Source organism: Thalassophryne amazonica, chromosome 19 (genome assembly GCF_902500255.1).
Source record: "Thalassophryne amazonica chromosome 19, fThaAma1.1, whole genome shotgun sequence".
In the NCBI taxonomy this organism is placed as follows: Eukaryota; Metazoa; Chordata; class Actinopteri; order Batrachoidiformes; family Batrachoididae; genus Thalassophryne; species Thalassophryne amazonica.
In genome coordinates, this window is record NC_047121.1 from 32,474,090 (window position 1) to 32,490,412 (window position 16,323).

At 45.2% G+C, this 16,323-nt stretch overlaps 1 protein-coding gene across 1 annotated transcript in view; it reads right to left on the bottom strand.

Moving 5' to 3' along the window:
- Nucleotides 1-8,666: 8,666 nt before the first annotated feature.
- The window catches only part of pcnx1 (pecanex 1), a 123,798-nt gene continuing 116,141 nt past the window's right edge, over nt 8,667-16,323 (bottom strand). Inside the window, 2 exon segments of the mRNA XM_034159965.1 lie at nt 8,667-9,034; nt 9,267-9,407. Coding sequence (XP_034015856.1) covers nt 8,894-9,034; nt 9,267-9,407 — 282 coding nt within the window. The 3' untranslated portion in view covers nt 8,667-8,893.

Here is a 16,323-nt window from a genome sequence, read left to right on the forward strand (position 1 = left end):
ATAGATATGGCAAAAAGCATGACTGACTGAACTGTCAGCAAAAACAAGAAAACTACAGATTAAACAAGCTATGAATCTAGTCACACTTTTTTTTTTAAACATACTGCAGCTCAGGTGTGACTTTAAAAAAACATTTTTAATACTTTACCCTTAATATTGTCCAGTTTCATTAATAATATAAAATTGTAGTTGTGAAGATTGATTCATTTAAAAGTAAGAAGTTGTATTCACACAGCAGCATCATAGGAATGTTCAGTTTACAAACAAGTTACGAGTTCCACAATATTTAAACAGGACACAGTACAACATTCACTTTACCATCGAACTTATAACATGTTATAACTGTGACAGCATTCATATTTAAAACTGAGTAGTGCGGAATTTTGTTCATTTTCCATCATGGTTCATGTTGATGACTCAGTTCTGAGGCATTGTGACTCTTACTGTACACTTGTGTTGCCAAATGATTCAGAGGAATAGGTAAAAGTCATGCACACACAACCAAAAGAGGAAGGAATAAATCATATTTTTATTTCTCCATATAGAAAAGAATTCAGTTAAATAGTGAAACAGGCCATCAAAATTTTGAGCATCTTGTTTTTAACCAATGGTCCTTAATACATTAACCTTTGTCCCAAATGAAAAAAGTATAACAAAGTGTCAATACCATATTCACAGTAATAAATATTGAAAACAAAAATATTTTTATATATATACACATTGACACATATATACATACATATATATATCTATAAGATATAGATATAAACATATACAGTAAAAAGTTAAGTTCAAGTTTATCAAACAAAATAGTCAAATAAATGGCAAAAAAACAGAATGATGATTGCATTTTTTTTCATTCTAAAGGCATCTGTAACCATGATAGCTCAAAGTCTGCAATAAATAATGTGATATCTTATTATGATATCTTATTAGTGTAGTGCATCACTAAATAAAAAATAAACAACTAAACTACAGTGCAAGTTTTTAAAATTTGCTCAAAGTAATATAGAAATTTCTAAACTAACTCCAAAAAAATGACAAACATGACACAGGGCAACAGCAAGTCTTACATCTGCACTACAACTTTCTCTGTAGTGTTAGCAGATCAGAACACAGACAAGCAGAGAGCGAGTGAGAGAGAGAGAGAGTTTGCCTTAATTGAAAGAGTGGGGTCAACTCAGAACATGGCGTCATTTTGGGTGCAACTGTGCTGAACTACTGAATGAACCTTTAATGTTTTAAAAAAAATTTAAAATCATTTAACCACATACAGCAACACATCCAGGTATAGGTACCATCAAAATAAATATAAAAATAGTTAAGCGATCAAATTTACAATTTACGATGATTTATTTAAGGAATGTAAAGCCTGATTTATGCTTCTGCAGCTCTGTAACTCCGTGTCATGCAATGACTTAAGTGACTCTTAAAGTTCTCCGTCTCTGGATTATGCTTTATTCTGGACTAATCTGACCCTCAACAAGCTTTTCTTTCTACAATCATCACCTCCAAATCAAAGGTAAGCTGAACAATTTCATCTTTTATCGACTTTGTGCTGTAAAGTTGTGGACTTTTCTGATCCATTTGTAATTAGTGTGCACACTGTAAAAACTGTTATAATATGATGGCAGATGAAGGAGTGAAAGCAGAAAAGTGTCAAATCAAAGCTGTTCGTGTCTGATTTAACAGGTGCATGCCAGGCTTCAGGTCCAAGTCTGAGCATGGTGTGAAAAAAAAATAAATGGTCAGACTTTTAATCACAGAAATGACTCCGGTCCCACTTTCCTCAAATCAACGAGTGTCAGAGATGAACTTTAATTTGTATCTCTGTTACTTTGCACATCCAGACTGCACAGGGCTTTTAATGGAAACAATGCGATGAGACGGGACATTTCATCCGATGTGAGCGAAAATCCGTTGTACAATATCCGTTATATACGCTGTTCTATTTCATTCCTCCTGACCGCCAGAGGGCGGTGCTTTAGCACCTGGATAACTACATGTGCGCAGCACAGAGGTCGAGAATATATACCAACAAAGTCACACCATTGAATGTGACCTGGTTGACGTCACTGGTTGTCTTTATATACCAGACGCACCCAGCGCTCGCTTCTTTTCTACATTCTCGCATTCTTAGAGGTTGAGAACGCATTTAGCAGCGATTGCCGCTCTCGCTTGTAGCCTTGCAACCCACCTTCGGTTGGAGCTACGTGCACTGCACACGTCCTCCAGAGGCTGCGAGACACGGCTTCACCGTTTTTTATATTCTTTGACGCCTGTCGTGAGTACACCTTCCTAAACGCCGGTGCGCGCCTTGCCGCTGCCCTGCTGGATATTTTCCTCTGTGCACATTAGCTGTGTTGTTTTGATGAAAGCTGGCTATTTGTTTAGTTGTGTCGCTAACCCCGTTAACTACATGGTAGTGTGTGTATCAGAACCAGTATAGTGTACTGTGTTGGGCTTGCCGTGAGTGTTTTCCACTCCTTGAAGTACTTTGTCTGCACTGCTGCCATTTGCTAAGTTTAACAGCTCCGCTAGCAGCTAGTGTTGTCATCGTTGCTCTAAGTGACTTAGCACTTGGGCTGTGAGTTTTTCGGCTGTGTGCATCGTGTTATTACTGTGGCTGTGAGTGTTTCACGCTCCGGGCCTTGTATTAGCTTTTACACTGTGAGTGTTCCAAGCTCCGTGCCTCGTGTCGAGTCTGCGGCTGGAGTGCTTCACGCTCCGTGCCTCGTGTCGAGTCTGCGGCTGTGAGTGCTTCACGCTCCGTGCCTCGTGTCAAGCCGACGGCTGTGAGTGCTTCACACTCCGTGCCTCGTGTCAAGCCGACGGCTGTGAGTGCTTCACGCTCCGTGCCTCGTGTTACTATTTACACTGCGTGTGATTCACGCTTTGTCTTTCCATTTGTAACCATCAGGGCTTGCGTTAGCCATATGCACGCAGTCCACAATGTTGACAGGGCCTTTGTTGCATGGCTGTAGTACCTGTTTGACTCCCTTGAGCCCAGATGATGGACATGTGTTTTGCCCCTCCTGTCTTGGGATCGGACACCTGAGGGAAGCCCTGACTGGCGATGCCTGCCTTAACTGTGCCAGCATGCCACTGGCAGAGAGATCTGCTAGACTTGCGGCATTGGAAAGTGGAATATCTAGTGCAACTTTGGCCTCCAGCCCCAGGAAGGACCCAAAGCGCCGTAAACGCCCACATGCAGGAGCCCCTTCTGCTAAGAAGGTTACTCATGACCATGCTTTGGCTGAAAAGGTCGAAACGTTGACTTCTGAGTTTGCTCAGATTAAGTCCTTGCTTCTGAATCTACAGCCTAAGGATGCAGTGACAGTTCCTGCTGTCCCTAATGAGGCTGATCAGACCAATGTAGTTACTCAGCAGGAGGACGATGTCGTGTCTATTGCTGCAACTGATTCCTTGTACATGACAAATGATATAAACTGTGTGGAGGATGAGGATGAGAGGAGTCTTTCTCCAAGCCATTCATTAGTGGGCTCTCATACCTCCGAGGCAGAGTCCATGCCGCAAACCGGACCTGGACTATCCTTTGTCAAGCAAGCTGTTCACTTGGCTTTATCCAGGCTTGGGGTCGACAATCCCCCTGCGGAAACCACCGCTTCAAGTGCCTTTTTCAAAGTCACTCAGAAGCCTGAGTTCAACGTTCCAGTTTCACAACCATATATCAAGGAGCTCCACCGATGTTGGGCGGACCCCAAATCATTGACCCATCTATCACAGGACTGCAGAGCCCTTAGCTCTATGTGTGATTCAGCGCAGTATGGTCTGAACCGTATGCCCGCCGTTGACAGCATTATTGCGAACCTGGTTGTGGCTCCAGCTGATGCTGCTCGGCCGGATGCCCGCTGCCCACGCCCTCAGTGTAGGGTCACTGATGACCTCCTCACCAAAAGCTATGACATAGCTGCTTGCATCGGTCGCCTAGGCAACTCACTGTCCCATTTAGCCCTTGCCCTCTCAAAGTCTTTGAGGGAGGCAGAGGTTGATGATGCTACGCAAAGTCTTAGTGATGCCTCACTCCAAACCTTTGCTTATATGTCCAGAGAGCTTGGCAGACTGATGTCAACCCTTACCATCACTAGACGTCAGGTGTGGCTTGCACAGTCCCCCCTTTCCGAATCCTGCAGAGGCACACTCCGTTCGCTGCCGGTTCTTCCAGGCCAAGTATTTGGACCTGCGGCCCAACAAACTTTAGAGCGTGCTGTTGAGGCTACTAAATCTCGGCAACAGTTTGTTGACCTACACCGGTCTTCCAGACCTCAGCCAGTCAGACGTGCTACAGCTTTTCACTCTACATCCAGGCTTCCGCCGACTCCCAGAGCTGCACGTGCTTTTGCAGTTGAGAGCCAGCTCTCCCAGCAGCCTGCCTTTTGTGAGCCTACGGGCAGACCCCCGAGAACTGAACGGTTTCGCAGAGCTTCCAGTAATCGCGCCCAGAGGTCCTCAGGGATGCGAGGCAGAGGTGGTCGGGTCTGACTGCCAATGTTTGGCCCCCAGCCGTTTTTCATGAAATCAACTCAGCCAATGGGAGGCTCAAGTTCAAGACCCATGGGTCATTTCAACCTTGTTCGAAGGTTACAGAATTCAGTTCGGATGTCGTCCTCCAAAGTTCAATGGGGTGAGGATGACTGTTGTTTCCAACTCGGTGCAGTCTGCTGCCCTACAACGGGAGATTTTGGAACTCCTGGAGAAGGGGGCCATAGAGCCAGTTCACAGATCAGACCAGCTCAGGGGGTTCTATTCAATTTACTTCTTTGTTCCAAAGAAGGATGGCGGCTTTCGTCCTATCCTCGATCTCCGACGTCTGAATCGTTATATCAAAGTGCTGCAGTTTCACATGCTCCGCACAGTAGACGTCCTTCAAACTATCACACCAGGAGACTGGTTCACAAGTGTCGACTTAAAAGACGCCTATTTCCATGTGCCAGTGGCGCCTCATCACAGGCAGTTTCTCCGCTTTGCTTTCGAAGGTCAGGCATACCAGTTCAGGGTGCTTCCTTTCGGCCTCTCTCTTGCCCCTCGTACATTTACCAGATGTATGGCTGCAGCACTAGCCCCACTGCAAGCTCTTGGATTAAGAATCCTACCCTACATGGACGATTGGCTTGTCTGCGCTCCGACTCAGGAGCAGGCGCACAACGACACAGCTCTTCTACTGAACCATGTCTCTCATTTAGGAGTCACAGTGAACTTTGCAAAGAGTTCTCTTGTTCCCAGTCAACAAACGACCTTCATCGGCATTGCCATCAACTCCCTGACTATGACTGCATCGCCATCCCCGCAGAGAGTGGACGATGTAATTCGTCTCGTCTCACACATTCAACGGGCTGTGACGCTGCCTTTTGGTTTGCTGCTCCGGTTGATGGGCAAATTGACTGCAATGTCGCTAGTGGTACCTTTGGGACTTCTGTTCTTATGTCCCCTACAGATTTGGATCAACAACCTAGGCCTCAACTCGAAGTTGCATCAGCACAGGCTTGTACGACCCTCCAACCAGTGCCTTCTGCACCTCAAATCCTGGGGGAACGTGGACTTCATCTGCAAGGGTGTCCCTCTAGGCTCTGTTCCTTCTCGCCGAGAGGTGGTTGTTACAGATGCATCACTCAAAGGTTGGGGGGCCGTGTGGAATCACAGGCTGGTGAGGGGTGTCTGGAGTCCCCAGGAGAGACTCCAACACATAAACGTGCTGGAGCTTCGTGCTGTGCGACTGGCTCTCAAGCATTTCCTCCCAGCCCTGAGAGGAAGACATGTTCTTGTCTGGTCGGACAACACGTCAACAGTCTATCACATAAACCATCAGGGGGGCACCAGGTCCAATCACTCATTGGCAGAAACTCGGAAGCTTCTCTTATGGGCATTGCCTCGCCTTCAGAGTGTCAGAGCAGTTCATCTGCCCGGTGTACAGAACAGCGCAGCGGATTTACTCTCCAGACAGAAACCACCACTGGGAGAGTGGAGACTGAACCCGATTGTGGTCCAAATGATCTGGCAGAAATATGGTGCAGTGGAAGTTCGCTTCAAGCACCTCGACACATTGCCCACAATGGTACTCCCTCTTGGAACCAGACAGCCCGCTGGGGCAGGATGCACTGGCTCACCCGTGGCCGGATTGCCTCCTTTATGCCTTCCCTCCTCTCCCGCTGCTGATGTTGACACTGCACAGGATAGATCAGAGCAGCCACAGGGTGCTGCTGGTTGCTCCATTCTGGCCTGGGAGGATTTGGTTTCCCATGATTTACAAACTCCTCGAGGGAGAACCTTGGGCTCTCCCCGAGAGGAAGGATTTGTTGTCACAGCTACAGGGGAGGATTTGGCACCCTCACCCAGAACGCCTTCAACTGTATGTGTGGCCGTTGAGGGGCCAGACTCCTTGTTAAGTTCTTGTGACCAGGCTGTTGTTCAGACTATCCTTAATTCACGTGCTGCTTCTACCAGGGCTTTGTATGACAACAGATGGAAGCTGTTTGTGCGGTGGTGTGAGAAACAAAAGTTAGACCCGGAGCATTGCCCTGTGCCTATTCTCCTCAAATATTTACAAGAACTGCTGGAGAAAGGACTTTCTGTCGCTACCTTGAAGGTTTATGTTGCTGCAATCTCTGCCCGGCACGTCTACGTTGATGGCCGGTCAGTAGGTTCACACCTCTTAGTGTGTCATTTTTTGAAAGGTGCGCTACGTTTGCGGCCTCCGAGGCTTGCACGCGTACCTTCATGGGACCTTCCTCTAGTCCTGGAAGGTTTAAGCTTATCCCCTTTCGAACCAGTTGAAAGTGCTGATCTTAAATGGGTGTCAGTGAAGACTGCCTTTCTACTTGCACTGTCTTCGGCTAAGCGGGTGGGAGAGCTCCATGCCCTATCAGTCGCTGGGGACTGTTTGTGATGGAATTCTGATGGATCTGGGGTTACGCTGTGGCCTAATCCCTCCTTTTTACCCAAGAGAATTTCAACTTTTCATGTTAACCAGCCAGTTTCCTTGGCTGTGTATGTCCCGCATTCTGATCCAGGATTATCTGTTTCAGGTTCCCTGTGTCCTGCCCGAATGTTGAAGCAGTACATTAGTGCGACTGCCGGGATCCGGAAAACGGATGCCCTGTTTGTGTGTTACGGTGATCACAAAAGAGGCTGTGCTGTCTCAAAGCAGTGACTCTCGCATTGGGTCGTGGATGCCATTTTACAAGTATACAGGTCCAGAGGTCTTCAGCCTCCTAAGGTTACGTGCCATTCCACCAGAGGGGTGTCCACCTCCTGGGCTGCACTGAGAGGTGTCCCTTTGAGTGATATTTGTGCTGCTGCTACGTGGGCTTCGTCCTGTACCTTCGCCCGCTGTTACAGACAATGTGGTCGCTCCTCCTGCGGTGACTTCGGCGGTGTTGTCTGCCTCCACTCCCCACTGCTGATGCAAGGTGAGTGTGACTCTTCGTGACCTTGTTGGTATTAAGTCATCCAGGTGCTAAAGCACCGCCCTCTGGCGGTCAGGAGGAATGAAATAGAATGAGAGTTACGAATGTAACTACGGTTCTATGAATTCCGGATGACCGCCAGAGTTGCTTGTCACTCAGAGTCTTGCGAGTTCATTCCGAAAAGAAGTGAGCGCTGGGTGCGTCTGGTATATAAAGACAACCAGTGACGTCACCCAGGTCACATTCAATGGTGTGACTTTGTTGGTATATATTCTCGACCTCTGTGCTGCGCACATGTAGTTATCCAAGTGCTAAAGCACCGCCCTCTGGCGGTCATCTGGAATTCATAGAACCGTAGTTACATTCGTAACTCTCGTTTATGACATGGAAAACAATACAAAAACTTTGGGACTTTTTTTGTCCAGTGACTGTGAATATCTGGTTTATATGATGATGGTTTAGGTGAGTTTTACTGTACATGGGACTGAACAATAAATTTACCTCGCAAAGCTTTGACGATAATTTCGGCTTCCATCCCACACGGCTGACTTTATTATTCCAAATTTTTCTTCTGTTTGGATCTGAAGGGAATCTGTACATCTTGAAGCCCTTGTTGTGTCTATTTGTGCCTCTAAATGCACAACAACCCATCAATTTCAGCAAATAAATAAATAAAATAACTGGATTTACATGCAGACAGATTAACAGCGAATGCTATTTTGAACACAAGATGGCACGAGTCATGTGACCAATTTTTTCCCGACTCGTCATGTCGCCTCTCTCTCAATTAAGGCACACTAGAAAGAAAGAGAGAGAGAGAGAGAGAGGGGGCAGAGAGAAGGGACAGAGACAGAGAGAGAGAGAGAGAGAGAGAGAGAGAGAGAGAGAGGGGGGGGGGGGGGAGTAGAGAGGGGAGGCAGAGAGAAGGGACAGAGATGGGGGGGAGTAGAGAGGGGAGGCAGAGAGAAGGGACAGAGATAGAGGGGGGGGGAGTAGAGAGGGGGGCAGAGAGAAAGAGATACTGAGAGAAACTTCTACATATGAGAAACTGGCAGATATTCAAGACCACACTTATTTGGCAAATTATTTTAAGATGAAAGAGAAAAAACAAATCATGCACTAACTCGCAGCTGTCAGAATGAAAATCAAAAACCTGCATATGTTTTATGTACGTGTGTGCACATCCACAATAGCTAATGAAATGCATAGAAAAAAAAATTGCAGTAGCAAAAGCGAAGTTCAGGGTTGTTTACTGTCATGCAGCATTTCTGCAAAGCAAAGGCAGATACTGTAGATGTGTGTAGACGTGGTACAGAGGATGTTGTACAAATGTATATTCTGCCTTCAGTTACCCTTCAGCTTTTGGGAACACGAGGGAGAGCTTCTGCTTCATTTGTCCCCAAGCTCCTCTGTCCTGCTGAAAGCCCGGAAGCTCAGGAGTACCAAAGTGTTTAAGCTGTGCTTCTGTTTCAAACCTCTGCGCCCAATTCAATGACCCCAGTCTCAATGATGGGGACTAGCTTATCTTCCACCTGTACCAGCAGGATGGTCTTGTCGATATGGGAGCGATTGGCTGGATCTCGACTACAAGGCACCCAACGGTGAATCACCTGCAGGGTGCAAGAGACAGAAGAGCGTCATAAAGGAAGCACCTGATCTAACTTATAAAGCATTTATTGCAGCTCATGTAGGTCACAGAGGATAATTATAAAAGCAGGATGAAATCAAAAACACGGTAATTGCAGACAGACTGTGTGAGCTGAAGGAGTCTGTGTCATCATATCTTTGTTGTAACAAGCCCTGTTGACACAGCTTAACTAATGGCATTTGAACACAACTTACATGTCCTTCCATGCCCTCCAAGGGGCTCCAGTCCCTCCAGCAGGTACGTCCTGCCCTCAGTCGCATTGTCTCATCAGGCCAATGCAGCTCCTTCCGCTTTGTTAAGTGAATGGTGTCCAGTACCTGGCTCACATCCACAATCTGGATGACAACAGAGCAAAAATGACAACATTTAAACAGCAGTAGAGTTAAAGGGTCAGTACTTGAGGAGACAGCAAATATGTAAATACATTTAAAAGATCTGATTCACAGTTTCAAAGGGTGTGTGGTTCATCAATGAGTTCTTGAAAAGTTGAAAATATTTCTGTCACGTGGTGCTGGTAAACTGTAAGAACTAGAAGCACTCGGGGGTCACTGACGCCATAACATCTACACACCGTGGAATCATTGAACCTAAAAAAGTCTAACAATGACGTTTGCCCACACTGTAAGAAAAAAGTTTCATCTGCTGTGACTGGATAGCATGTATCCTTAGCGCTTGGCATCACAGTTTATTGCAACTTGCACCTTTCCCAGAAGCTACTGTCATCTGATCACTGATATTGATATTGCATGTGCTTATAGACAAAAACAAGAGACAAAATTCAATTTATTATTCAACTAAACTGCAAATATATTAATTTTTTAACATTTATGAAACACTTCTCTAAACAAGGCCATAGGGTCACTGACCCTAAAGAGATTCCCTCCTTGGCACAGTGATCTATTCAACAATTCAGTGTTACAACCAAAACTATGATATACACTTTTCTTTCCTTTATATTTGACATCTTTGACCATGAAAATATACCACTAGAATTTGGAATCACTTTATGTCTTTAATAGTTCAAAAGTTATTGTATAAAAACGATTTTTCGGTAATGGCGGTTTTCTTCTGGATCTAGCTCCATAACATTTGAAGCTACATCAAATCTGATGACACCTTACTGAATCAGTACAGATTCAGCTACAATTTGGTGTTAGTTGTGCATCTCTAGCTTCATCTGTCACCTCACACTGACACATTTTCTATTTTCCCTATATTTTTGCATATTCTGGATCACCAGATCCTGAATCCGGATCCGATCATCACCAAACTTTATTGTTTGATAGAACATTTGACTATGTTACACCCTAATTTTTTTCAAGCCTTTCTGCCTTGTTTTTGTGGAGTTAGAAACTACACTCAACAAAAATATAAAAGCAACACTTTTGGTTTTGCTCCCATTTTGTATGAGATGAACTCAAAGATCTAAAACTTTTTCCACATAAACAATATCACCATTTCCCTCAAATATTGTTCACAAACCAGTCTAAATCTGTGATAGTGAGCACTTCTCCTTTGCTGAGATAATCCATCCCACCTCACAGGTGTGCCATACCAAGATGCTGATTAGACACCATGATTAGTGCACAGGTGTGCCTTAGACTGCCCACAATAAAGGGCACTTATCATGGTGTCTAAACAGCATCTTGGTATGGCACACCTGTGAGGTGGGATGGATTATCTCAGCAAAGGAGAAGTGCTCACTATCACAGATTTCGACTGGTTTGTGAACAATATTTGAGGGAAATGGTGATATTGTGTATGTGGAAAAAGTTTTAGATCTTTGAGTTCATCTCATACAAAATGGGAGCAAAACCAAAAATGTTGCGTTTATATTTTTGTTGAGTGTAGAATGTCAAAATTCTTCCATCCCGCAATGGTGAAGAATCCTTTAAAAAATTCCTGGATCCGGATCGTGATCCGGATCACCACTAAAATTTAATCACTTGTTCCTCTTGTCATTTCCAACCACTCCACAAAATTTCATCAAAATCCGTTAAAAACGTTTTGAGTTATCCTGCTGACAAACAGACAGACAAACAAATAAACAAACTCGACCGAAAACATAACCTCCTTGGCGGAGGTAATAATAATCTGCAAATACATCTTGCAGTGTATTTGCTGCACATCTTTCCCTTCCTATAGCTGCCACTCCCCCAACAGATTTCCTGTCCCTCAGTACAAGTAAACATTACTAGAAAAGATACAATGCAATTTCTGAAGCAAATTATTATTATTGCTCCAGCAGAATGCTATGATTTGATTTTTAATAAGGCAAACTACAACCCCAATTCCCATGAAGTTGGGACATTGTGTAAAATGTAAATAAAAGTAATGCAATAAAGACACGCACATCCAAAACACATAAAAAGGCGTGCAGGGCCATCAAAAATTGTATCAAAGATAGAGACCGAATGAGCCGCACAGCCACTGCGCTCTGATAGAGGAAAAACTTTATTTACCTAAATAAGAGCTCTGATAGAGGAAAAACTTTATTTACCTAAATAAAGTTTTTCCTCTATCGGAGCGCTGTGGCTGTGTGGATCATTCGGTCTCTATCTTTGGTAAAATGTAAATAAAAACAGAATACAATTTATGGATGCCTGCAACACATTTCCAAAAAGCTCAGACAGGGGCAACAAAAAACTGGGAAAGTTGATGAATGCTCAAAGAACACCTGTTTGTAACATTCCACAGGTTGAACAGGTTAATTGGAAACAGATGAGTGTCATAATTGGGTATAAAAAGAGCATCTGTTGTGAAAGTGTAGGAACATGGACCCACAACAGGGGGCGTAAAAGAACAGGCAATGGATAAGCCAAACAGTAACAATTTAATGTTGTAAATTGTGCACAACGGAATACAGACAACAATCAGTTTGGGACTACAGTCAATTACACGTTGGGTGACGTGTGGGCAGGCTTGAGGATAGGAGACGCCCGTCCAGAACCGAGCCGGATCCCACACGGCCCTCACCGCCAACGGACCTGAAGAACACCGGAGCCGCCAAGTCCTGGGTCCCCAGGTGGTCACCGTCTTCAGCTGTCAGACCTGGTACTGCTGGCAGAGAACAGAAACAGCACAGGTGAGTGTGAGTATGCACACTCAGTAATCCCACAGTCCGTGTTCAGTAAGGAGGGAGCACCTCCACCTCCAATCACATACTCGTGCAGCTCCTGTCTAATCACTTATCTGGTTGGGGTGTGAAGCGAAGCCGTCGCTGATCACACCAAACGCCAATCCCACAGATAAGGCAATCACCACAGGAAAATGGCCGCAAAGAAGTTCAGACTATTAGTCAGTGTTTTCGGTTTAGCAAAGAAAATTACCTCCAAGGTAACTGATTTCTCGGCGAGGAGGTGGAGCTGCAGTCCGGCCTTTATGGTGATGGTGATGAGTTGACTGAGTGACAGCTGGTGCTGATGAAGAGTGACAGCTGTCACTCCCAGTGGCTCCGGCGCCCTCTCGTGCTTGAAGCCCGCACTCCAAGCAGGGCGTCATCTGGTGGTGGTGGGCCAGCAGTACCTCCTCTTCAGCGGCCCACACAACAGCATCCCCAAAAAGCTCAGCCATTCACAAGCAAAGATGGGGTGAGGATCACCACTTTGTAAACAACTGCGTGAAATAATAGTCTAACAATTTAAGAACAATGTTTCTCAATGTTCAATTGCAAGGAAATTAGGGATTCCATCATCTACAGTCTGTAATATAATCAAAAGATTCAGAGAATCTGGAGAACTTTCTACACGTAAGCGACAAGGCCGAAAACCAACATTGACTGCCTGCGACCTTCAATCCCTCAGGTGGCACTGCATTAAAAACAGACATCATTGTGTAAAGGATCTTACCGTGTGGGCTCAGGAACACTTCAGAAAACCATCGTCAGTTAACACAGTTCGTAGCTACATCTACAAGTGCAAGTTAAAACTCTACCATGCAAAGCGAAAGCCATATATCAACAACATCCAGAAACGCCGCCGCCTTCTCTGGGCCCGAGCTCATTTGAAACGGACAGACACAAAGTGAAAAAGTGTGCTGTGGTCTGATGAGTCTGCATTTCAAATTGTTTTTGTAAATCATGGACGTTGTGTCCTCCGGACAAAAGAGGACAAAGACCATCCAGATTGTTAACAGCACAAAGTTCAAAAGCCAGCGTCTGTGATGGTATGGGGGTGTGTTAGTGCCCATGACATGGGCAACTTACACATCTGTGATGGCACCATCAATGCTGAAAGGTACATCCAGGTTTTGGAGCAACACATGCTGACATCCAAGCAATGTCTTTTTCAGGGACGTCCCTGCTTATGTCAGCAAGACAATGCCAAGCCACATTCTGCACGTGTTACAACAGCGTGGCTTCGTAGTAAACGAGTGCGGGTACTAGACTGGCCTGCCTGCAGTCCAATGAAAATGTGTGGCCCATTATGAAGCGCAAAAGACTACAACGGAGATCCCGGATGGTGACCAACTGAAGGTGTACATCAAGCAAGAATGGGAAAGAATTCCACCACAAAGCTTTAACAATTAATGTCCTCAGTTCCCAAATGCTTATTGAGTGTTGTTAGAAAGAAAGGTGATGTAACACAGTGGTAAACATACCACTGTCCCGACTTTTTTGAAACGTGCTGCAGGCATCCATTTCAAAATGAGCAAATACAAGGTCTATTAGACAATAAACCGACCCTTTTATTTATTTTTTTTAACTATATGGATTTGAATGACATGCGATTACACCAATCATGCTTGAACCCTCGTGTGCATGCGTGAGTTTTTTCATGCGTGTCGGTGACGTCATTTCCCTGTGGGCAGGCCTTGAGTGAGATGTGGTCCCGCCCTCTCGGCTGAATTCCTTTGTTTCACACGCTGCTCGAGACAGCGCGCGTTGCTTTATCAAGATTTTTTCTGGACCTGTGAGGAATATCCGAGTGTACACTATTAGAGAAATTAAGCTGGTTTTCGGTAAAAAGTTTAACGGCTGATGAGAGATGAGGGGGTGTTTCTGTCGGTGTAAGGACTTCCCACGGACCGGGACGTCATGCAGCGCTTCCAGGTGCCGTCATGGGCCTGTTTCGACTTGAAAACATCCTAATTTAAGGCTTAATTCACCCAGGACGTCATGAGAGAACAGATAAGATTCAGAAGAGGCCGGCATGAGGACTTTATGCGGACATTCCACTGTTTAAGGACATTTTTTAATGAAAGACGTGCGCGCAAAGTCGTTTCCGTGACGACTCGTTCAAATCTGTGTGCGCCGCGACAGGAAAAACACCTCCGTGTTGAAAACCATTTGTAAAATTCAGGCGGCTTTTGATGGCTTTCAACAAGTGAGTAACTGAGAAATTGTTTAACAGCTTGGGTATGTTCCAACTTGCCCGTTAAGGTTTCCAACGGAGGTGTTTCTCCTGTCGCGACCCCCGCGGTCGGGTCCGGCCCAACATGCGACTCTGCCCGCACGTTCTTTCATTGCAAAATGTCCGTTAACAATGGAATGTCCGAATAAACTCCTCATGCTGACTTCTTCTGAAAGTTCTCTGTTCTCTGACAACTTACTGGGTCAACAGAGCCAGAAATGTGGAAGTTTTCAACTTGAAACGGCGAGACGCTGCCGCCTCGAAGCACAGATCGCCGTCAGGCACCATGGGCCGTCCTTACGGCGACACTACCAGACCAAAATCGCTCATCAGCCGTTAAAATTTTTACCAAAAACCAGCTGAATTTATCGAATGGTGTCCACTCAGTTGTGCCTTACAGTTTTTGAAAAAATTTTTATCAAACAAAGCAGCAGTCTGAGCCATTCCTAAACAATGAAAAAACGAGAGGGTGGGCGACTCCTCACTCAAAGACTGCCCACAGGCGAATGACGTAACCGACAGGCGTGAAAAAACTCTCGCATGCCCACGAGGGTTCAAGCATGTCTGATGTAATCACACGTGATTCAAATCCATATGGTTTTTGAAAAAAATAATAAGGTCGGATACTTTTCTAATAGACCTCGTAGTTTTAAAAAAAATAAAAAGGTCGGATAGTTATCTAACATATATACAATATATATATATATACAACCCCAATTCCAATGAAGTTGGGATGTTGTTTGAAATGTAAATAAAAACAGAATACAATGATTTGCAAATCCTCGTCAACCTACACTCAACAAAAATATAAACGCAACACTTTTGGTTTTGCTCCCATTTTGTATGAGATGAACTCAAAGATCTAAAACTTCTTCCACATACACAATATCACCATTTCCCTCAAATATTCTTCACCAACCAGTCTAAATCTGTGATAGTGAGCACTTCTCCTTTGCTGAGATAATCCATCCCACCTCACAGATGTGCCATATCAAGATGCTGATTAGACACCATGATTAGTGCACAGGTGTGCGTTAGACTGTCCACAATAAAAGGCCACTCTGAAAGGTGCAGTTTTGTTTTATTGGGGGGGGGGGATACCAGTCAGTATCTGGTGTGACCACCATTTGCCTCATGCAGTGCAACACATCTCCTTCGCATAGAGTTGATCAGGTTGTCAATTGTGGCCTGTGGAATGTTGGTCCACTCCTCTTCAATGGCTGTGCGAAGTTGCTGGATATTGGCAGGAACTGGTACACGCTGTCGTATATGCCGGTCCAGAGCATCCCAAACATGCTCAATGGGTGACATGTCCGGTGAGTATGCCGGCCATGCAAGAACTGGGACATTTTCAGCTTCCAAGAATTGTGTACAGATCCTTGCAACATGGGGCCGTGCATTATCCTGCTGCAACATGAGGTGATGTTCTTGGATGTATGGCACAACAATGGGCCTCAGGATCTCGTCACGGTATCTCTGTGAATTCAAAAAGCCATCAATAAAATGCACCTGTGTTCTTCGTCCATAACAGATGCCTGCCCATACCATAACCCCACCGCCACCATGGGCCACTCGATCCACAACATTGACATCAGAAAACCTCTCACCCACACGACGCCAACATTGACATCAGAAAACCGCTCACCCACACGACGCCACACATGCTGTCTGCCATCTGCCCTGAACAGTGTGAACCGCGATTCATCCGTGAAGAGAACACCTCTCCAACGTGCCAAACGCCAGCGAATGTGAGCATTTGCCCACTCAAGTCGGTTACGACGACGAACTGGAGTCAGGTCGAGACCCCGATGAGGATGACGAGCATGCAGATGAGCTTCCCTGAGATGGTTTCTGACAGTTTTGCAGAAATTCTTTGGTTATGCAAACCGATTGTTTCAGC